A 23,389-nucleotide genomic window follows, 5' to 3' on the forward strand; every position below is an offset into this window, starting at 1 on the left:
TCCCATGGCCACGTGAGTCTAGGATTCCCATTCTACAACTATCTAGTGGGAACAGAAAAAAAGTGACATGTTAGGTGATCTACTAATCTGCGATTGAAAATTACTACTACATCTATATGTATATATATGTTTTAACTAAACTAAAATAAATTTCTCTATCAAGGAAACAACACATGAAAAAGACCCTAAGGAGACTTTAGAAATTTCCCGCAACATCAGGAAAAATGTTCCATTTCATTGTGCCTGTCCTAACAACAAACCACCACCTCTTTATTTTATTCCCAGAATTTCCCATTAATCATTGCTCCTCCCACCCATTGATTCTGTCGCACAAACAAACAAAACTAAGGTCAAAACCAAACCACACTTTGGACACGACGCTAAGGTGTTGTTTGGCAATTATCGATTATCAATTATTTGTTTTTGTTTTATGATTTTTCTAAACAAAAACATGCTTTTTTTTGTTGTAATTTTTTTAAAAAATAATAAAAACACAAAAAACATAACAAATTTAATACCAAACAGATCCTAACTTTGTCACAAGTAGGTCAGTAAAAAGGAATTCATTAAAAAAAACCAAAGTAAAAACAAAAAACCAGACCGAACTCTGGACCAGACGCCAACTTTTTGTCCGTCAGTAAAAAGAAATTCGTTAGAAAAAATTTTTTTGTTACTTTATTAACAACCAATCAAATTCCACCACGTCATCTTGCTTGGTTTTTAATCTTCTTTCTGTTCTTTTTTTTTTTTCTCAGTTATTTTTGACTTTTAGAAAAAAGGGAGAAAAGAATGGCCAAGTGTTTCAGCTTAACTGCAACGCGGGACTGGTGCTTCCGTTACAGCTTTTCCAACGCTGGTCTCCGATCAATAACGACGGATCTCGGAGACGGCACCGTCATGCACGTTTGGGCCCCCAAAACCCATATCCAATCCAAGCCCACGTTAGTCCTCATCCACGGCATAGGGGCCAACGCAATGTGGCAATGGAACGACTTCATCTCACCTCTCATGTCCCGCTTCAACGTCTACGTCCCTGACCTCCTCTTTTTTGGCGACTCCTACACGACCCGACCTGAACGGTCGGAGCAGTTCCAGGCCCAGTGTGTCATGGGGGTCATGGAGGCCCATGGGGTTACAGTTATGAACGTTGTTGGGATTAGTTATGGCGGCTTCGTTGGTTATAGTATGGCGGCGCAGTTTAAGGAGAGAGTTGAGAAGTTGGTGCTATGTTGCGCTGGGGTGTGTTTGGAAGAGAAAGATATGGATGAAGGGATGTTTCAAGTGAAGAGTGTGGATGAGGCTGTTAGTTTTTTGTTGCCCCAAACGCCGGATAAGATGAGGCAGTTGATGAAGATTTCTTTTTATAAGCCTACTAAAGGAGTTCCTTCTTGTTTTCTAAACGATTTCATCCATGTGAGTAAAGCTAATCTAATTCATTTGATCATTGTTTTTTACTTAAAAAAAAAAAAATCCCACTATGAATATATAAATGGTGCTTGATTTGTGGGTTTCTTTTAATGGTTGGTCCAAGGCCAAATTCCTTTTTGTTCATTTATTTGTTGGGAATTTTAATTGCTGCTGCATTTGAAGTTCATACCTGATAACAGAGAATCAATAAATCTGTCATTTTGTGCAAAGTAGATATCCAAAATTTTCTTATATCATCATCATTAGTAGTTTATAACCATAGCAGTTCACTTCCGTGTACCTGTCAAAGAAAAATAGTAGTCATCATTTGTTCTCTTTTGGTAATTACATCATTCAAGAATGATGAGGAGCTAGGTTTCAGTAAAGTAACTAAAACAAATATGTTCCACATTCTTCCATAATCGATCTGGCTGTCTCCTTGATATAGGAAAAATGGTTTCTAAAAGTTTATGAGGACGAAACCGGGGTTTAGCTAAGTTGGTCCATACAATCACTTAGAGATGGTATTCAGTAGGTTTGAGGTTCAAATCTCAGCACTTACAATCCTTTTCTCTATCCTAGGTTGTGGCCTCCTTTGTACCAAAAAAAAAAGTTTATGAGGAGAAGTACTTAGCTTCGTAGGCCTTCTTGGTTTTACAATAGATTTAACTTTGTTAGACAGTATCACTCTTTTATTTTGTTGATTCCTTTTGTTTGTGTTTCATCACTAATTGTGATTACTTCATTTCTTTCAGTGACTGCTAGTCAAATTGTTGTCCATCATTCCCTCTAATTTTGACCATAATGTTAAGATAATCATCAAAGTTCTAAATTTTATTGGAAATATATCGCTTTACAAACATCTACAGGAAGAGTTCTCTATTACAGTACCATTGCCTTAAGTTTGCGTTGGGAATTCAATGTTGTTGGCAGGTGATGTGTACAGAAAACCTTCAAGAGAGAAAAGAATTGATCCAAGCACTACACAAGGACAGAAAACTGTCAGATCTTCCAAAGATAACCCAGGTTATTGGAATTTGTCCAAAATTTTAAGCAGCATATTTTTTAAGAGCTGTCTTTTCTGTTCCTGAGCTTTTACTGAGTTAATATTGTTCTTTTGTGCAGCCAATATTAATAATCTGGGGAGAACATGACCAAATATTCCCTTTGGAATTGGGACACAGATTGAAAAGGTCATTCTGAAGGAGTAAATAAGCATAAAAACATCGATTTCTATTTTCAACTCTTCTTATGATCAATTTTTGCTTACATGAAAGGACATCTAAAAAGTATGACTTTGGAACCTAACCTGGTTGGACTGATCTTCTGAAGTTAAAATCAACGAAGTAAATTGAAAGAAATTTCTAAATTCTTTGATTAAAAGCTTCCTTCCTGCTTGCAAATATCATTTTTCCTTTTTTTTTTTCCTGAGACATGAAATTGTTTTTGTATCTACACATTTTTTACCTTGATTTGGCTGGAGTATAATGGTGATCATATTCTGCTCATGCAGGCATCTGGGAGACAATGCAGAACTAGTGATCATAAAGAATGCAGGGCATGCCATCAATGTAGAGAAGCCTAAAGAGCTACAGAAGCACTTGAAATCTTTCCTTATTGATCCGCTCCCTCCTGCTAAGCCAGGAAACTACAGCAATGGCCGTAAAACAGATTGAAAGGTATGCAAAAGACGATAATCCTTGAGTTGCTGGTTTCTCACATAAGCCTTCATTGGGGGATGTTGTGTTTTATGGATGAAGATAGACAACTTAAGGGGATGGGAATTTATGAGCTATATCCCACCCCTAAAAGGGTTAGCAAACTTACTTATAGAGTCTAATTCCACAGGTTAATCCTTGGTTTTTATTCTGTTATCAGAGATGAATTCATTATTGGCTGGTGATCGCTGCATCCTTTAATTGGTGTCCAGCCATTTGCAGAAAATGTCATGACTTATTATCACCATTTATGTTGAATGTCCTTGCTCGTCTTTTGCAAAACTAGTGTGCTGGTTAAATATATTTGTATTTGATTTATGTTTGACTCTTCTTTTTCAATTAAATCACATGCAATTCTTCCAAAATCCCAGCAATTCATGTCCAGATGAAGGCAGTTGTGATATAGATTAAGCATGCTGCTAGCATTTGGACTTTATGTATGAATGTCAAGCTCAGATAGCATTAAAATCGAAGAAGAAATCAAAGAATCAAAAGTAGATTTGGCCAGCGACATTCGTTTCTTTTTATTTGTCTGCAAATGCCAGATATCTTCTGCAGCAACTTGAAAAGTATAAAGTGGGAAGTTGTTTTTAGAACAGGACAGAACATTTGCTTACACTAAACATTTCCTAGGCCTTGCAACAGCCAAAATGTGTTCATGCATCAATCAACTTAAAACAGGGAAAGCAAGCTTCAAAAAGACAAGAATTTCTTCCCCATGGGGTCATGACCCTTCCGATACTCAAGATGATCGAGAATGGAGGGGCATTGATTTGTGAGTAATGTTGGGGGCATGGAACGCATAAAAAGTTTAGCTCGAAGTGAATACGTGAAGCTGACAATTTCATACTTACGCCATCAACCCTCTCCACTTCGGATCAAAATTACTGTAATTAACTTATAATAGCATGTTAATTTCAGCGATCTATATCATAATATAAAAGTTATCCTGGATTACAACAGTAAATAATTGTTCAATTGAAGCTACCGACATGTTACTTAATAATTATCTTTCAATTAATTTTTTATTATCATTTAAAGTAATTTCTAAATTTATCAACGGTTTATTAGTTTAATTTAAAAAAAAATATGTTTTTCTCTTTATTACTTAAGTTTGAATTCGTTTGGAAAATATGAAAAAATAATTTTTTATAAATTTATTAAATCTAAAGTAAATAAATTTATTTGAATTAATCTAAAAAGAGATTTATTAAACAAAATAAAACCTCTTGCGATTAAATAAAAACAAGTAATCTCCAAATCTATTACTATTCGTAAAAGCATCCAATTTGATAAGATTTAAGATTGGATGTTCAATAATTTTTTATATTAATTAAAAAAAAAGTAAAATTAAATTGTTTAAAATTGAAAATAAAAAAGCCAAAAGCTTCTATAAGCTTTTAGATAAAAAAAACCTTTTAGGAAGAAAATTACCAAAAGACCGGACAATTTTATAGTATACACAAAAGTCATCCCCCATGGGTTTCTTCTTTTTTCTTTGATCTCTAATGATATTTGAATTTTTTAATTAATGGACATTATTTTTTGAATTTGATAAAAATATTAAATTAAAAGTAAAAATTTATGTTAAAATAATGATTAAATTTGAATATAAAATCTTTTGTAATTACATTTTTAAATTTAAAGTTTGAATCTTAGTGCTTTTATTATATTTGAATTACACCTTATTTTGTAAAAAAAAATAAAAAATTAACTAAAATATGATAGGCGAATAAATGATTAATCTTAATTAATTCTTGCAATTATCTACATATAAATGATTTCCAATTTTCTATGTGGATCCTCCAATATTAAAAACAATGTTCATTTCCTCTATTTTTATTTTAATTTTGATGATATTAATGAATATAATTACTTTCGTTAAATCGGACGAAAGGTAGCAAAATTTCAAATTTCTTCATGTCAATCCAACGGTCGAAAACCTAGGTTGCAAGTTGAAACCAACCTATTAAATCCTCCAACGCTTCTTTGCGCTTCTGTGTTTTCTTCTGCGACCAAATCCTCTCTCTTCCCTCTCAAAGGGAGCAAACTACTTTGGAGCCAAACAAGGTTCGCTTTTTCGCTCCTTATGTTTGCGCAAATTTTGAATTTAATTTCTCTATTTTTTTCCTCATTTTTTTTTTTTTTTTGCTTTAAAATCGACATAAAAATTTGTTTTAGCTCTTAAAATATGGCATAAATATTGAAAATTTTAATATTTTATCAATTTTCTGGTTGCTACTTATTGTCATTTCATGTATTTTTGTATTTATGAAATTTTATATAACAGTTTTGTTTATTGGGTGGTGGATAGCTAACCTTAGTGGATAGAGAATTTTGGAGCAATTTGCTTAGCATTTGGATAAGTAATTTTGTTTCTTTTCTGAATCATTTGTTAAAAAATTTATTTTTCCTATCAAGAACAAGAAAGAAACTTGAATGTTTAAGAAATAAATGACAGTTTTATTAATTTTATTTAATTTTCTAAGGAGGTATTGTATTCAGCTTAGTTCATTTCATGATGCAGTCAATCAGTTCTGAATGTTAGTAAATTTTAATAAGTTTTCACATTTTTCATTCCAGGGTACACTAAGTTTTAAGTTTTTATCTATTTCAGCCTGCCAAAGGTCATTCAGCATAAACTTATAATCAGTTCCTCTATCCTCGTATAGTATGGCCATTATACCTTGTGGAAGTACAATTGTTGCCCAGTGGGGTATTCGTCCCCAGTTTACCATACGATCTTATGTCTCAAACCGAATAATGGCTGCCAAATCGGGGTAAGTTTTTGGCTTAGCTCTTTTACGTATCGAAAGGGAATTGCTAAATTTGATTGTTCAACTACAATTATTTTCTTCTAGAGCTTTATATTGGCGTGGAATTGCTGAATTTATGTCATTGCTAGTTTTGGTTTTTATGTTTATGGTTTCTTCATCAGTGTGCATTACATTTGTGAACTTTTTGACACATAGCATTTTGGTGAACATAACAATTAGATGGGCGGATTTTCCCCCTTTTTAATCCCTCTTTTTTCTAGGCTATATTTGTTGTATTGATTAAAGAGATGGACAAAGAAAAAAAATGGGGTGTATTACCTCTAGCAGTAATAGTCCATATTTTGGTATTTATGGAAGAATAATTTAGGTGTTTATTACCCTTATGCAGAGTCACAACTACGAAGAGTAATTTGGGAGCACCGAGTTCAAGTCTATGTTCACGTGATTCCTTACCATTTTTATCCTTTGCGGGGTCATCTCAAACATCACATCATCATAGGGGAGCACGGTTCATTGTTAAAGCTGAAACTGTGAGTATAAACTTTCAGTTTCTTTTGCCTTTTTTTTTTTTAAATGGAGGCTCTAATGGTTTTTCCCTAATTTAATTATATTTATATCTTTTTAAAATTTTGGGATGCTTTTCATTTTTTTGCTGTTGTTGACATCTCGATCACTGTTCCATAGTCAATTTAACATAATAATGTATTAAAATGAGCAGGATTATTATAATGTCCTTGGGGTGTCAAGAAGTGCAAGTAAATCTGAAATTAAAATCAGTATGCTGAATTACCATACCTTGTTCAGCGACTGTTCAATTTTTTTTTCCTTATATGATTGTTTACTGAATTTATGTTCTTATTATAGTTTCCTAATCTATTTCTTATTTATGGTTTTGCGACTTATTGAAGTTAACTTTACCCAGCTTTATGGGTTTCTGCATGGAAAGTTTTAAAACACTGTCGCAGAAGCTTCAGTTTGAAGGGAGAGTAGGTGTTAATGATATAAATCAAAGAGAACTTAGAGAGGATGGATGAATGTGAACTGAGATTAAGACTCGTTTGAGGATATAAGTAGGTATACATAGCAAGCATGTATAGAATTTGAAAAAATATGGGTAAATATAGCAAGCACGTACGGAATTTGAAAAAATACTCCATTTTTTTTTTTGGGAGGGGGTGGTGTTAAAGTAAGGCATTTCCTTACTGATTCAAGGGGAACAAAATATATGCTTGCAAGTCTTAAAGAGAAATGTTAGACAATGGGTCAAATGGGGTGAGTTGACATGTAGTGGTATTCACATTTAAGGTTCCAACTGATCAAAAGGAAGTCTCTTGTAGGTGTCTCATCTATTTCAAAGAAAATTTATGGTTGTCTTGCTTTAATTGGAGCTGCAAAATTGATGAACTGTAAACTTACGAATATGTGCAAGTGATTGATTGTTATTTAAACTCGATTCTCTTTTTTTGTCGTAAGTACCCCAAAAGTAAACTTAGTTGTTTCAGTTGCCGCTTTCTGCTTTTGTTGCCCATATTATATTATCTTACTGTTTTTAAATCTGTTATTTTTCAGCTTATCGGCAGCTTGCTTCAAGTTATCATCCGGATGTGAACAAGTAAGTTGATAACCTTGTACCTCTTGCCTTTTATTTATGGTTGTGTGTCTTTTGCAATTGTGTATATTTCATCATGTTTATGTTATGTTGACATAAGGAAAAACTGTGTGAATATTTGGGCCATGATGTTGTGGTTAGCCTGTGAGAATCATCAATGTTTCTTTCTCTAATTTATTCTCCTTATTTTTTTCTTTTCCAATTTTGGATCCAGTGATGGTACAAGTTGTTTCCTGTAGAAGTAACCACAATGATGTTCAGAAAATGGCTTCTCTCATTCTGGTTGAATCATAGCAATCAGATTCCTTATGATGTTGTCGAATCTAGGTTTCATTAGTCCTAGCATGACACTTTTGCTAGGGAAATTCTGTAATAGGGCAGGTTAGAATTCCCCAAGAGATCATTAATGAGATGGATCGACATCCACTTATTTTTCGTTTTAATATCCCCATCTCAGGATGGAGGAATCAGCTCTGAAGATTTCTGTAGATGTAGCATACTCTCACCTTCTTTTGAGTATTTGAAGTTGCCTAATCATTTTGTCAATTGAAGAGCGGTGGAAGGGATGTCTATCTACTTTATGTCCTAAGCAGGGGCTTAAAATAAAAATTGATGGTACCTTTATCCAAATTGAGATCCTAAATAATGTTTAGAAGGAGAATGTGGTTGCTGCTGAAAGAAATATAAAATAGAATAGTAGTCATAGATTTCCCAAGTTAGATATTCGTTGAGTTTGTATTGATATATTTTGTATATTTCTAAATGTGATTGCTGAATGGGAGAGAGAATAGCAAGGTATTCATAGATTTACAACTCTTATTAAGATATATCAACTGCTGAAGTTTTTCAAAATAGTTTGTTGTTTTCAGTTTGTGTTGCTATTTAAAATATCTTCTTTATTCCAGATATGTTTGAATAGTAGTGCTTTCTTTTCCTTTCTTCTCTTTCTTATCATTATATGTTATTCACTTATTCTGCAGAGATCAAGAGGCAGAGCAGAAGTTCAAAGAAATTAGCAATGCATACGAGGTAAGAGTCCTATGTTGTACTTACATGGTTTCTTTATATGACTGCAACGCATCAGTCCCTATGGTCATATGACGTCTGATCTTTGAGGAGCAATGTGTTGCTTAGGTCTTGTCAGATGATGAGAAACGATCTCTATATGACAAATATGGGGAGGCTGGACTTAAAGGGGCTGGTATGGGAATGTGGGTAAGTTAATTTTACTCATGCTGAATAAGATCATTCATTTCAAATTATTTTTCTTGGATTTTCTCAACATCCCATTATGTGTCATTGATGGCTTGTTTACTTTGCCAGGATTTTAGCAATCCTTTTGATCTCTTTGAGTCACTGTTCGAGGGCATGGCTGGTATGGGTGGCCGGAGCTCCAGGAATAGAGCAGTTGATGGGCAGGATGAATATTATAGTCTCGTAATGAATTTTAAGGAAGCAGTTTTTGGAGTTGAAAAAGAGATTGAGATAACCCGACCAGAAAGCTGTGGAACTTGTAATGGTTCAGGTGCAAAACCTGGCACAAAACCATCCAAATGTACTACATGTGGTGGGCAAGGGCCGGTGGTCTCATCTTTAAGAACTCCATTCGGTGTATTCCAGCGGGTAATGACATGCTCTTCTTGTGGTAGGACAGGCAAAATTTCTACCCCATGCAATGCATGTTCTGGTGATGGGCAGGTAAGGAGAACGAAGAGGATCAGTTTAAAAGTGCTGGCTGGTGTGGATTCTGGTAGCTGTTTAAGGGTCGGGTCTGAAGGAAATGCTGGAAGGAGAGGTGGGTCTCCTGGAGATCTCTAGTTGTTATTGAAGTTATCCCAGACCCTGTCCTAAAACGTGATGATACCAACATATTGTATACATGCAAAGTGTCGCATATAGATGCAATACTGGGAACGACAATCAAGGTTCCAACAGTGAATGGAATGGCTGATTTGAAGATGCCAGCTGGGACCCAGCCAAACACCACCCCTTGTAATGGCAAAGAAAGGTGTCCCTGTTCCAAATAAAAGCAATATTGCGTGGGGGTGTTGTAGCAGAGAAGTTTTGATTTTATGAGTTAAACTGTGTTGGAAAATATCTATGTTTTGTGATTGTGATTAAAAGTTATAAGGTGTGAGGTTTAAGGAAACCTAAAATAAAATTAGTATGCGAACAAAATGAAAAATACAAATAGCTAAAGAATAAAGGTAATCTATAAAATATGAAACGTAAGAGATCGGGAACGAAAAAGTGTGGTTACTTGTTTGAATTATATAGGATTAAGTTGATAATATGTGATGAATGAGACGTGAAAATAGTTTGTGAAATTTACAATCATTTACAGTAGAGGAATATTTAAGTTGATGAATTGAAAAAGAAAAGATATTTGTTAATATGTCAAACAATAAGGACAGACTCATAAACATATTATTGACCATAAAACAATATGATGAGAAGAATATTAGCATTATAAAAATAATATATAATGAACATAACAAGCATAAATATGATGAGAAAGTTGACAGATCACAAATGTAATAATTGATGAAGAAGTTGAGTGATTAAAAATATTTAAAGTACATAACACTGACGAGTCAAGCAATTGTGTGAAAGATTTGTTCTGGGTTTATCTTACTAGTGTAGAATTATTGTATATCTTCTCACCAATTTTGATTATGGAATGAACTTATAAAACGAGTAAGTACTATACGCCATTGCTTGAAATTATTGGTGTGATTTTTATTGAAACGATATTTTTTATTACATTTGTGTATATGGTGATTGAGTATTTTGAGAATTACTTCTAGGCATTGGATAAGTTAAAAGATTTGATATTTGTTGGTAAATTTTCTATTGTCATTGTTACTAATAAAGAGTTGGCATTGATGAATACCTAAGAGGTAGTTTTTTCGAGCATGATCAATCTTTTTTGTAGATTGCATATCAATAGAAATATGTATACGAATTGTAATAATTTTTTGAACGGAAGGAGAAATGGGAGACATTAATGTTTGGTGGAGTGTACTGATGTATTCATCTACCTATGATGAGTACGAAAGGCATCTGAGTTCATTAGAAATTGATTACAAAACTTATTTAGGTGTATTAAAATATGTGGAAAATAAGTAGTTGACAAGAATAAGGACATATTTATTATTGCTTAGATGGATATATTAATGCATTTTGGCGATGTTACAACAAATAAGTATAATTTATGTTGTATTGTTAAGATTATTTATGGTTTTTAGTGTTTCATAGCAAATCATTAATATATCTTTATTATTTCGTTTAAGGTCGAGAGTGCGCATTTGAGATTAAAAAAGCACCTTGGATCATCTTAGGAGAATTTTGAATCATTATAAAAGATAGTTAATGCACTTATTGAGCTCTAACATATAGAGATCAAACCTTTATTTAAGCAAAGTCTTACCTTTATCGAGCATAATTTCAATTTTTCATTGTTCAAAAAGTTACGAGATTTGATATCTAAGAGTGCATTGAATATGATATTGATAGAGGTCAAGCGAACTAATCATATTGGGATTGATGCAAATGCTTGTGGTTGTGTGATAAGAAACACATATGGATTACCTTGTGCTTATGAAGTTGTAGAGCATATAAGGGTAGGAAGTCCAATTTCTTTATCTGAAGTGTTTTTACATTGAAAAAAGTTGGATTTAATGAAGAGCAAAGATAATGAAATATTTGAAAAGTTAACTATCTAGTTCGAGGTTGACAGAATCATAAAACGCTTCAATGAATGTGATGAGTTTGTAAATTGGTAATGAAAAAATAGCTGCGAGAACTTAGTGATCCATTTACAACTACCTTAATGCAACCATTAGAGATGGCTAAGCCAAAAGGTTGCAGAGTTATAAAAGCATATACTTTTGTACAATGTGACCCGTCATACTAGGAGATTGTGTTATCAGTTTATAATAGTACATCACCACCAACCACTCCAAACTTAAAGAAATTGACAAAACAGATGGCTAAACTTCCTATTAACCGACCTCATGATAAACAAAAAAAATGCAATATTTGGATAGTTTGCTAATGGAGTTTCATCTACATATATAAAGCATCATTGGTGTTAAGGCGAATAAACATTGTGGTTTTCATTCTAGTGTTGGGTTGCTTGGATTGGGATTAGATATTTGGGTACAAATGTGACGAGATTTAATTGAAGACCTTAATTGATTTTGAGGCAATTCTATAACTCTTTATGGATCCATGAAGTATGTTGAGGAATTGTTACAAATCTTATTATATTTTGACACTTCAGACTCATATGATAAGTGAATGACATTACCTCATATAGATTATTTGGTTGCCTCCCGATATAATGTTGTGCTAGTCTACATCAATTTAAGATAGTGCTTGACATATCTCCCTATTAGATTTGTACCATCTGTACTATTAAAGCATAGATTAATTATGATTGGATTTATTAATTATTGTTATTTTGTGCAGGTATTGTTAATTAGTGTTGTCATTTACTATTTATATTTATCGTTCCTATTTTAGTTAATGACATGAGATAAATAATGTTCCTATTGTATGTAGGTGTTAATGAAGCTATTATCACCAATACCTTTATTTGCATGCAATTGGCATAAAATTCAATACAATTTTGCTCTAGGGTGGGAGATTCCATATGTACCCCGCATCAAAGATTTCAAGTTATTGTTTAATTCAAATTCTAATATAGCTACTAAAAAAACAATAGACATTGATTGAAATTTTTTTTTGTAATAATTGTTAACAGTTTATATTAATGTTCATGGTTTATTATCAATACATCAAATAATTATAATATTTTATGAGTAATTATAAATACACACTTAGAAAAGTTTTAGATATTTGATGATCTGATGTATGTTTACCCTACTCATAATGCCAAGTTACTTACACAAGTAAGTGAGGCTAGCTATCCGGTAAAGTTTTCTAGTAGGGGTAAGTATGGTATAGAGACTCTCGTCGTGGTTTTGTCATTAAATAACATACAACCCACCAAATATAGTAGAAAAGCTTGAGATGCACAAGTAATCGCCTTATCATCTGATGCATCAGTGATATGCTGAAAGATATCACGCAGCCAAGCTAGTCAAACAATAGATCCCTTACCCCGTTCAGTCTGCTCATAAGGAACTTCAAAAAACCTCGTTAATACTGTGTTCACCTCAAGTGTCGTCGGATGATCACTGAAACTATGGTCCTAATGATCGATATGTGTAGAAAGGGGAACTCATCGTTTATAGTCATCTCACCGAATGACATATGACATGTGTTCATCTTCAGTTGCCACCTTACAACAAAAGTGAAGACTATCATGTTGTTGATGGTACGATAGGTGCAATCAATGAGTGATTACAATCCCATTTAGAGAACATAGGCTTGGATTCTGCTATATGCATCGTTTAGATGTCATTATTGTAACTTTAACTTAAGATTAATCAATTTTAACGTATTTCGATCCTATAACAATAAAAAAAAAAGATCAACAACATCACCAATATCAATAACATACATAATAACATCAACAACAATAATCAACCAAGGCATTATAAAAACATAAATTAACATGATTCATATTATATGATTCGAGTGATTACCTAGCCATTTCAAATTTTGAATGTAACATGAGAAGCGAAACTCAATATAATAGAGGTATCAATCAGAACTCTAGGAAAAGACTCCCCTTGGTACTCATCCGTGGTGGAAGTGGAAGGCTCAGCTTGAGGAATGTCATCGACCATATGATCATTTAGCTCATCATCCCCCTTACTTGTTATCTCTTTTAGAAGCAGTTGGTAGCTTTTGATTTGGATTGGTATCCTCTCCTATACCTCTGCCTTGTGTACTCTTCATTAGGTATGAGTCATATCTGTAACAAAAATAAACTACTCATTAAGTTTACATAATATATTTAATAAACTTTTATAAATGAAAAATGAAAACATGTAAAATTTCAAGTTAAGGCTTTCATAAATGAAAAATTTTGTAAATGAAAACAAGGGATCTATTCGATTGGCATAGAAGATTGATCCTCTTTATGCAAGGGATCGATCCATTTTTTAGGAGCTCAAATTCACTTTAAATCCTACCGTAAACCCTAACCTACATTTATATGCATTTCAATCAAATTTCATCAAATTCAATAAAAAGAAAACCTAGAAATCTTATCTTTAATTAATAGAAAACTTAAAAACACAAGTGATTTGGTGTTGATTTGATAGATTTAGGGTTTTTTTTTTATTATTATTGAAATGTAAAAAGAGAAGAAGAGAGAATGAATGAGTGAAAAGATGGAAACGAAAAATGAAAATAGAAGGATAGGATGTATTTAGTAGAAATAGTAAATTTAATTTTAAATTTAAAGTGTATTTAATAGTGGAATGTGTTAGGAAAATGGGGTCCATCCCATGTAAGTGGTTTTGGACCAAGTAAAGGCCATGGGCCTTGATCTTTTATTTTACACAGAGCCCTAGCTACTTAATAAAAAAGAGGTGGGGTTGTTTTAGGTGTGTGTCGAAAATCAAGTAGAGAAAGAAGAAAAGCCAGAAAAAGCAGAGAGAGAAAAAATGAGAAGGGAGAGTTGGTTGAACGGAAGTCGATCCGTGGTCCGATTGAGTTAGAACCTTGTTAGGAGGTTTATGATTCAGAGTTCTACATTCTGAACGGTGAAGATCGGGTTTGAAGCTCTCTAGGAACAAATCCAGGGTGTATTTGTTGAGTCACTTATTTGGTGAGATTTCTCCAATTGTTTCTCTAGTTGTTGATTAGCTCTAGTTTTAGCTAGAGAAGAACTTTGTATAACTATTATTTGATAGTGAAGATTTTTTTTGGTGGCCCGTGGTTTTTTCCCTCTACACTGGAGGGTTTTTCACGTAAATCTTGGTGTGCTTTATTTTTTCTGCGTATTTGATTATTGATTGTTGTTTATTGCTTCTGTATTGTTGTGATTATTACTTCAGGCACAACAAGTGGTATCAGAACGAGGGTTATTTTGAGACATCGATACAGAAGTAACCCATGATAGAAGTAAATTCTGTTTGAGATCATGAAAGGTGATACAGGTTTCATGATAAAATTGATAGCATCGAATTATTCAATTTGGAAGCCTATGATGGAGGATCATCTATACTGCAAAGATTTTTATGAGCCAATATTGGGTGATTCGGCTAAACCAGCAGATATGAAAGATGAAAGCTGAAAGAAGCTAGGTAGAAAGACGCTGGCTACAATCAGAAAATGGGTTGATATCAGCGTGTTCCATCATGTAACGCAGGAGTCAGATGCTCACATTATTTGAAAAAAATTGACAGCATTATATGAGAGAAAAATATGTATGAATAAAGTTATACTTGTTAAAAAGATTGCAACTTGTAAGTTTAAACATAGATCCAAGTCTAGAGGTAAAGTGAAGTGTTTCCATTGTGGTAAGACGGGTCATATAAAACGAAACTGTAAAATCTTGAAGCAAGAGCAAAAAGATAAAAAAGGCAAGAGTTCAGATGATAGTAATGTTGCAGCAGTGAATTTAGATAGTGATTTAGTTACTTTGATTTGTACACATGGTGATTGTAATCATGTTAGTGATCCCGGCATTGAGTGGATAGTTGACACAGGAGCGACATATCATTGTGTTTCTAAGAGAGAGTTGTTTACAACTTACAAAGCAGGAGACTTTGGTTGTACCAAAATGAGAAATAAGAGTGTGTCGCAGATTATTGGGATTGGTGATATTGTTATACAAACTAGTACAGGCTGCATGTTGACTTTGAGGGATGTCAGACACATTCCAGATATGAGAATGAACTTGCTTGCTATTAATGTCCTTGATAAGGAGGGATATGAAAGTCGACAAAAGAATGGACAATGGAAGCTTTTCAAAGGATCATGGTAGTTGTAAGGGGAAAACTATGCTGCACAATGTATAAGACATGGATGCAATTGAATGGTAACCAGGTAAATACCGTTGAAAATGATGCTTCAGCAAACTTGTGGCACAGGAGGCTGACACACATGAGTGAAAAGGGTTATAGGTTTTGGCAAGGCACTCTCTCATTCCCTTGACCAAAGGTATGTCTCTCGATTCATGTGATTATTATTTATTTGGTAAGCATCATAGAGTTTCTTTTCGTAAAAGTTCTCAGAGAAAAGAAAATAGATTGGAATTAATTTATTCTGACGTATGTGGTCCCATTGAGGTTGAGTCATTAGGTGGTAGCGAATATTTTATTACTTTTATTGATGATGCTTCACGCAAGATTTGGGTGTATATGTTGAAATACAAAAGTCAGGTACTGTAGTATTTTTAAAAATTTAATGCCATGGTTGAAAGGATGACAGGGTTACCCTTGAAGTGTATTCGAACTAATAATGGTGGAGAATACACATCTAAAGGCTTTGAAGAGTATTGTTCAAAGCATGGGATTAGGCATGAGAGGATAGAACCTGGAACACCGTAACATAATGATATAGCTGAAAGAATGAATCGCACCATTGTGGAAAAAGTCAGATGTATGTTGAGGATGGCAAAATTACCAAAGCCATTCTGGGGTGAAGCAGTCAACACAACTTGTTATTTACTTAACAGGTCACCATCAGTTCCTTTGGGCTTTGACATTCCAGAAAGAGTGTGGACAGGGAAAGATACATCATACTCTTACTTGAAAGTTTTTGGGTGTAAAGCATTCATGCATGTGCCGAAAGAGTCGAGATCAAAGCTTGATAGTAAAGCTACATAGTGTGTGTTTGTAGGATATGGTGATGAGGAATTTGACTACAGGGTATAGGATCCAGTAAAGAGAAAGACAGTCAGAAGCAGGGATGTGGTCTTTCATGAAAAAGAAACCATAGCAGACTTTGAAAAAAATGAGAAGACTACACAGGTTACTGTTGAGTGTGATGTTTCAACACCGATAAAAAATTCACAAGAAAGAGCCACAGATGGTGAAAATGAGCAAGAAACAGAACTTGGGGATATGAATGAGCCAGCTACAGTTGGTGATGAGCCAGATGCTATTAGTTTTGAGCAGGGAGAGCAATCTTCTCTACCTGAGAGTGTTGAGCATGTGGAGCTACCTTCGACATCAAATGATGTAGAGTCTCAGCCCAGGAGATCTACTAGAGAGCGCAGGCCATCTATCAGGTATCCAAGTTCAGATTTTATTTTAGTTACCAGTGAAGGGGAGCCAGAAAGCTTTCAAGATGTGCAAGCTACTTCGGATAGAGAGCACTGGTTAAAAGCAATGAAAGAAGAGATGGAGTCATTACGAAAGAATGGTACTTATGATCTTATTAAACTTCCAACAGGGAAGAGGCCATTAAAGAATAAATGGGTGTTCAAGTTGAAAAAGGATGGTGACAAACTAGTGAGGTACAAAGCTCGATTGGTAGTAAAAGGTTTTTCTCAGAAATCAGGCATCGATTTTGATGAGATTTTTACTCCAATTGTAAAAATGAGTTCTATTCGAGTGGTACTGGGATTGGCAGCTAGTTTGAATCTTGAACTTGAGCAACTTGATGTTAAAACTGTATTTTTACATGGTGATTTACAAGAGGACATTTATATGAATCAGCCTGAGGGTTTTGAAGTGAAAGGGAAGAGCACTTAGTTTGCAAATTGAAGAAAAGCTTGTATGGCTTGAAACAAGCTCCGCGACAGTGGTACAAGAAGTTTGATTCTTTTATGGTGAGTCATAGCTATAAAAGAACAGCAGCAGATTCTTGTGTGTATGTTAAACAATTTCCTAATGGTAACTTCATTATCTTATTATTATATGTTGATGATATGTTAATTGTAGGACAAGATGCTAGTATGGTTTGTAGGTTGAAAGAACAATTGTCTAAGTCCTTTGATATGAAGGATTTAGGTCTAGCAAAGCAGATTCTTGGTATGAATACTATCCGAGATAGGAGAGCTGGAAAGCTGTGGTTGTCTCAGGAAAAGTATGTTGAACGAGTGCTTGGTAGATTCAACATGCAATATGCTAAATCAGTTAGCAGTTCACTTGCCAACCATTTTCATCTAAGTAAGAAATCTTATCCAGTGTCTAAGGAAGAACAACTAGCTATGTCTAGTATTCCTTATTCTTCTGCAGTCAGTTCTTTAATGTATCTTATGATTTGTACAAGGTATGACATTGCTCATGCAGTTGGTGTAGTGAGCAAATTTTTTTCTAATCCAGGGAAGGTTCACTGGGAAGCAGTGAAATGGATTTTTAGATATTTGAGGGGTACCTCAAAAATGTGCTTGACTTATGGAGTTTCACAACCAGTTCTATAAGGGTTTACTGATGCTGACATGGCAGGCGATCTTGATGGTAGAAAATCTACTTCAGGGTATTTGTTCACTTTTACAGGAGAAGCTGTATCTTGGCAATCTAAGTTGCAGAAGTGTGTTGCTTTGTCAACTACAGAGGCTGAGTATATTGCAGCAACTGAAGCATGTAAAGAAATGTTTTGGATGAAACGTTTTCTTCTTAAATTGGGGTTGAATCAGAAAGAGTATGTGGTATTTTGTGATAGCCAGAGTGCTTTAGATTTGAGTAAGAATATCATGTACCATGCTAGAACAAAGCACATTGATGTTAGATATCATTGGTTACGTTCAGTGATTGAAGAACAGCAGATGTTATTGAAGAAAGTCCATACTGATAAGAATGTAGCAGATATGTTGACTAAGATACTTCCCAGGAAAAAGCTTGAGCTTTGCAGTAACTTGACCGGAATGAGTTCCCTGGCCAAGGTAAGCTCCAAATGAAACTGCTATGGTGATGAATCTCCTCCTAATGGGGCTGAAAGGGGAGATTGTTAGAAAAATGGGGTCTAGGCCCATGTAAGTGGTTTTGGACCAAGTAAAGGCCATGGGCCTTGATCTTTTATTTTACACAGAACCCTAGCTACTTAATAAAAAAGAGGTGGGGTTGTTTTAGGTGTGTGTCGAAAATCAAGCAGAGAAAGAAGAAAAGCCAGGAAAAGCAGAGAGAGAAAAAAGAGAAGGGAGAGTTGGTTGAACGGAAGTCGATCCGTGGTCCGATTGAGTTAGAACTTTGTCAGGAGGTTTATGATTCAGAGTTCTACATTCTGAACGGTGAAGATCGTGTTTGAAGCTCTCTAGGAACAAATCCAGGGTGTATTTGTTGAGTCACTTATTTGGTGAGATTTCTTCAATTGTTTCTCTAGTTATTGATTAGCTCTAGTTTTAGCTAGAGAAGAACTTTGTATAACTATTATTTGATAGTGAAGATTTTTTCTGGTGGCCCGTGGTTTTTTTCCTCTACACTAGAGGGTTTTTCACGTAAATCTTGGTGTGCTTTATTTTTCTTGCGTATTTGATTATTGATTGTTGTCTATTGCTTCTGTATTGTTGTGATTATTGCTTCAGGCGCAACAGAATGTATAAAGTATAAAGAGGAGTGTAAATAAAATCCCCGTTGAAAAAGGACACGAACTCCTCTTGTTTCAGATTCTTAAAGCCATGTCACCTAGATGTTGCCCCCTTTGACAGTTCTTCTAATCGTCATATCCTTTAGAACGTCATTCCATATAAAATATATGTTGAATTTTCCATGTGGACTAACATGCATGTGTCTATTCTAATAGTAGAATTTCATTAATTCCATCAACTAACTTGATTAATTACCAGAAATGGTGGGAACATTTCATTTGGTTGTTGCTCAAATATCAGCTGCCTAAAGAACAATAATTGTGTTAAATGATAACAAAAGGCACACGTTTTGTTAAAGTAATAATAAAATGAATTTCACATCGATTCAATTTTGAATGTTTTGAACACAAATATAACAATTCACTTACAATGAATGTTTTAGATAAATCATTTAGATAAATATTTATTTTATAATTTAACAATTCACTTATAAAGAAGAAATTGAACATTGATAATGATAGAGAATTTGAAGGATCGATTGAGCAGTTCACTTGATTATCCTCAATAGATTTTAAAATATTTATATTGCCTGATACCATAGATATACTTTGATTTTATTGATTATACAATGGCACCATTAAAAACTTACAAGTAAAATAGAAATCCTTTCAGCTCTTGCTAATACAATAAATAGAAGGAAACACAGGACGATAATAAAGTGAAACGTAGAGGCAATATGAATTACCCTAGTGGGTTATTTTTGTAGTAGTGCACTGGTGCACTTTCTGCTTCAACAAACATTTCCAAATAACTATAATAGAGAGCTTCCTTAACAAATCTATCAAAATCATTGTAAGATGATCCGCCAACATCAGTAGCTGCTTCTGCTTTCTTCTTCCATTCCAAAGCCTTCTCCTTCATTTTCTTTCCTTTATCCCCTTCCATCATTTCCTTAACTAAAAACTCAATGTTCTCTCGCTTTACATCATGATCAACCTCCATGCCAACGCCCCAAGTGGTGCAAGCATACCGACAATTTGTTTGTTGATCAGCAAAAAATGGCCAACATATGACAGGGACTCCTCCACATATGGCTTCCAGGGTAGAATTCCACCCACAATGTGTTAGGAAAATACCAACTGAAGGATGTGAAAGAACCTGATATTGGGAGCACCAGGTTGTTATCAATCCTCTATCCTTAATCTCGTTGAAAAACTCTTCAGGCAGAACGGCGGAATCAGCCATCACAACATCAGGCCTAACGATCCATAAAAATGGGTGCTTACAATTAGCAAGCCCCCGGGCAAATTCTATCAGATGCTGCTCTGACATGACAGTTATACTGCCATAATTCACATACACAACTGAATTTGGTTCCCTTTTGTTAAGCCATTGAATACAATTTGTGTCTTCTTTCCATAGGCTTGAATTTATTGACTTTGATGGACTCTCAGGCATGTGCCTGGAAAGCAAGGGTATTGGCCCTGTTGTATAAATTCGAGGGAATTTGGCAGCGATTGCCTCTAGCACTTCATGTTCAAACTCATCAAATGTGTTGAAAATGATTGCTGGAGCTTTTAGGCAATTTCGTGCTTCTGATCCCATGAAATCAAACATAATATCGTCCGGATTGTTGGCTCTAATAAAGCTTGGAATATCTCTAAGGCGAATGTTGCTCATTCCAGGGATCCAATCTATTGGTGTTTCAAGAGTTCCATCACTAAGAAAGTTTTCATCTGACACAAGCAAGGGCGAAATCTCAGTCTTTATTAGGCAATTTTCATAGCTATAAATATATCAGAATTGCACAAATGAAGATCACTTACTATTAAAGTCAAAATAAAACTTACTTTCGAATGGAATAATGCCTCTTTCAAGTAGTTCGCTGAATTGCAGATATCCCATGAAGCTACAAGCTGAGGCAGTCCAAAATTGCACTTCTGGTATGCCAAGTACTTCAGCTGCCTTAATAGCAAAGCTCATAATTCCATCCGAAATTATACAAGTAACAGTCGGCAGTTGGGGTGAGGAATTTAACTTTGCTACTAGCTCTAAAAATGGAGCCAAACAATTCTTTCGTGTTGAATCACATAGAGCCGGAACATCCTGTGTTGCATCACGATCAGAGGGTGGCAGCCCATCTGGAATGGTTTCGAACCGGAAATCAGGCAGCCCTTTAACAGAGTCTGGACCTTTGGACCTGATCAATCGCCTATGGTTGAACTCAGTGTTAACAAAGGTTATATGGAAGCCTGTTGAGTGTAAGAGCTTAGCCAACTGCATCATTGGGCTGACATGGCCTTGTGCTGGAAATGGAACGCAAACAGCATGGGGTTTACTGGTTTCAACTGAACCCATCTTACCAAAGCAAGGAGACAATTGAAAAATCAAGGTCAGTACAGGGAAAAGTTTTCGTAGCTCGCTTTCGAAGTAGTAGGAAATAATTCAAAAGAAAATAAGGGAAAATGTCCTTTATGAAATAAACAAAGTTTTATTTTAAGGTTCTATGATTGATTGGGTTATAATAAATATCTGTCTGATATTGACGACCAGATTTTCCCTTTCTTGTAGGAGATTTTAGATTTTAAATTAAATGAATTGCACCACACATCTATAACTTTTGAGTAATCTTTCATGCTCTTTATCAATCAATTATTATATCTCAATCGTTTAAAAATACGTTAAAGTTATCTATTTCATCAATTATTATCATTATAAATAATAAATATGGAGAGAGTCGTGCTTTCATAGTCAAACACTCAAATTAAAAGCGCATTGTATTCCTGTCTTTTTGCTCAATTTGTATGTCATAGTAGAAGAACTTCTTTTTTTTTTTTTTTGATGCATACTTCCAGTCAGTTCTTGGATATTAATTCTGAACTTTAAGGAAGAAAAAAAAAAGGAAAAAAAATACAAAAAATGAAAGAGATAAGAACTGGGAAGGAAAGGCAGTGATATCTTCTAATCATAAATCCTTTAGAATGTCATTCCATATAAAAAAATACGTTGAATTTTCCTGGCATACCAATGTGGACTAACACGCATGTGTCTATTCTAATAGTATTAATCAGCACAGAATTTCATTAATTCCATTAACTAAATTGGGTAATTACCGGAAATAGTGGCAACATTTCAATTGGTTACCTAACGAACAATAATTGAGTTAAATTATAACGAAAGTCTATTACTATACTTAAAATTCATGTTATTTGATCGTTTTTTTACATGAAGACAACGTTAAATTAATAATAAAATAGATTTCATAACAATTAAATTTTGAATATTTTAAAATATAAAAAAATTACTTTATAATAAATATTTAAAATTTAACAATTTACTTACAATCAAGAAATTGAACATTGATAATGATAGAATTTGGGCTGCCATTGCTAAGAAGGTGCAAGTGGCAGCCCTGGCGGCATCATGGTATTAAAAATATCTATAGAAATTTGTGGGTAAAAAGCCATCAAACTGATATATATTCATCATCGTATCTATATAAAATATGCATATAGAGAGAGAGAGAGAGAGAGAGTCACGCTTTCGTAGTCAAGACTCAATTACTAAAATTAAGAGCGCATCGTATTATTGTCTTTCAGTTCAAATTGTTTGTAATATTAGAACTAAAACCAAACAAGAGAAAAAAATTTGGAAAAAAAAAAAAAAAAAACTCCATATAAGAGAAGGAATGATTTGTTCAAATTCCATATTTCCATAATTTATGCTTTTTTTTTTGTAAGTTTATGGCCTCAATAATAGAAAGTTAGAATATTGATTGAATGAAAATAGAAGTGCCACAACTAAAAAAAATTGAACCAAATAAAAGTTGGGCTGGTATATGATAATACATTTTCCTCATTATTCATGGAAAAAGAAAGAAGAAATGGCACATGAATATAACCAATTGGGAGGGGAGAGAAGGAAAGGAAAGGAAGTAGATAGAAGCCTTTTATGAGTTTGTATTTGATTCAACAAATAAAAGAATTTGGATGGTTTAAATGCTCACTTGGGCAAAGTTCAACTGCAAAGTCAAAAGTTTCCCATTATTTGTACAAAAGAAAAAAAAAAAAAAAAAGGAATACATGACACAATAATGGAGCAAACTCCTAGAAAAGCTGAGGGAGGCAGATGCTTCTTGTATGAATGCATGCACATGCACTAAGAAAAAAAAAAAAAACCAAAGACATCTTAAAATAAAATGATTCCAATATTTTGCGGCCTCAATGCCATAATTCTTATACATTTACAATAGCCCCGTATGAATATAAAAACACAGGACCAATCACAGACATTTCATGTGATTTTCTTTTTTCTATGAGGAAGCAAGGTTGGTAAAATGAATGGCTTTGAATTATGTTTAGAACAATTAATGTTTAAAGTCAAGCAGAAAAAAAAAAATCTATAAGATCAATGAACAATCTTGCCTCGAATTCCAAGAATTGTGCTGAATCCCCTAATTAGCAGCAAAGCGAATAGAGTT

The 23,389-nt window shown here is 34.1% G+C and overlaps 2 protein-coding genes and 1 pseudogene across 4 annotated transcripts; 2 read left to right on the forward strand and 1 right to left on the reverse strand.

The window, feature by feature from the left end:
• Window positions 1–744: 744 nt before the first annotated feature.
• LOC111316131 (uncharacterized) lies at window positions 745–3,441 on the forward strand. Of its 2 annotated transcripts, none has more exons than XM_089753884.1 (5): window positions 745–1,413; window positions 2,341–2,433; window positions 2,533–2,600; window positions 2,921–3,086; window positions 3,256–3,441. In XM_089753884.1, exons 1-4 carry the CDS (start codon window positions 790–792, stop codon window positions 3,081–3,083), a joined length of 948 nt encoding a protein of 315 aa, XP_089610010.1. In that variant the 5' UTR covers window positions 745–789; the 3' UTR covers window positions 3,084–3,086; window positions 3,256–3,441. The 2 variants fall into 2 exon arrangements, with proteins under 2 accessions (XP_089610010.1, XP_089610011.1); XM_089753885.1 differs by having other exon boundaries at window positions 3,286–3,441.
• Window positions 3,442–5,005: 1,564 nt separating this feature from the next.
• Window positions 5,006–9,660, forward strand: LOC111316974 (chaperone protein dnaJ A6, chloroplastic-like; annotated as a pseudogene). The gene is made up of 6 exons (XR_016333348.1): window positions 5,006–5,195; window positions 6,291–6,432; window positions 7,472–7,514; window positions 8,492–8,540; window positions 8,646–8,726; window positions 8,835–9,660. The product of XR_016333348.1 is annotated as a chaperone protein dnaJ A6, chloroplastic-like (transcript).
• A 9,849-nt stretch (window positions 9,661–19,509) lies between these two features.
• LOC111316132 (linamarin synthase 2-like) lies at window positions 19,510–21,413 on the reverse strand. Its single transcript, XM_022918143.2, has 2 exons — window positions 20,760–21,413; window positions 19,510–20,645 (listed from the first exon to the last, which is right to left on the reverse strand). The coding sequence occupies exons 1-2, from the start codon at window positions 21,265–21,267 to the stop codon at window positions 19,651–19,653; spliced, it is 1,503 nt and encodes a 500-aa protein (XP_022773878.2). The 5' UTR covers window positions 21,268–21,413; the 3' UTR covers window positions 19,510–19,650.
• Between the last annotated feature and the right edge of the window lie 1,976 nt (window positions 21,414–23,389).

This window comes from Durio zibethinus, chromosome 24 (assembly GCF_047325235.1).
Source record: "Durio zibethinus cultivar Kanyao isolate XHJ-2024 chromosome 24, ASM4732523v1, whole genome shotgun sequence".
Classification (NCBI taxonomy): domain Eukaryota; kingdom Viridiplantae; phylum Streptophyta; class Magnoliopsida; order Malvales; family Malvaceae; genus Durio; species Durio zibethinus.

What these genes read in the sequence shown, in the direction of transcription:
- LOC111316131 (XM_089753884.1), top strand. Translation starts at nt 790, where the DNA reads ATGGCCAAGTGTTTCAGCTTAACTGCAACGCGGGACTGGTGCTTCCGT. An exon ending in TTCTAAACGATTTCATCCAT is followed by an intron (nt 1,414 to 2,340) that starts GTGAGTAAAGCT and finishes TGTTGTTGGCAG; the next exon opens with GTGATGTGTACAGAAAACCT. An exon ending in ATCTTCCAAAGATAACCCAG is followed by an intron (nt 2,434 to 2,532) that starts GTTATTGGAATT and finishes TCTTTTGTGCAG; the next exon opens with CCAATATTAATAATCTGGGG.
- LOC111316132 (XM_022918143.2), bottom strand. Translation starts at nt 21,267, where the DNA reads ATGGGTTCAGTTGAAACCAGTAAACCCCATGCTGTTTGCGTTCCATTT. An exon ending in AGGCATTATTCCATTCGAAA is followed by an intron (nt 20,646 to 20,759) that starts GTAAGTTTTATT and finishes TGCTTGTGTCAG; the next exon opens with ATGAAAACTTTCTTAGTGAT.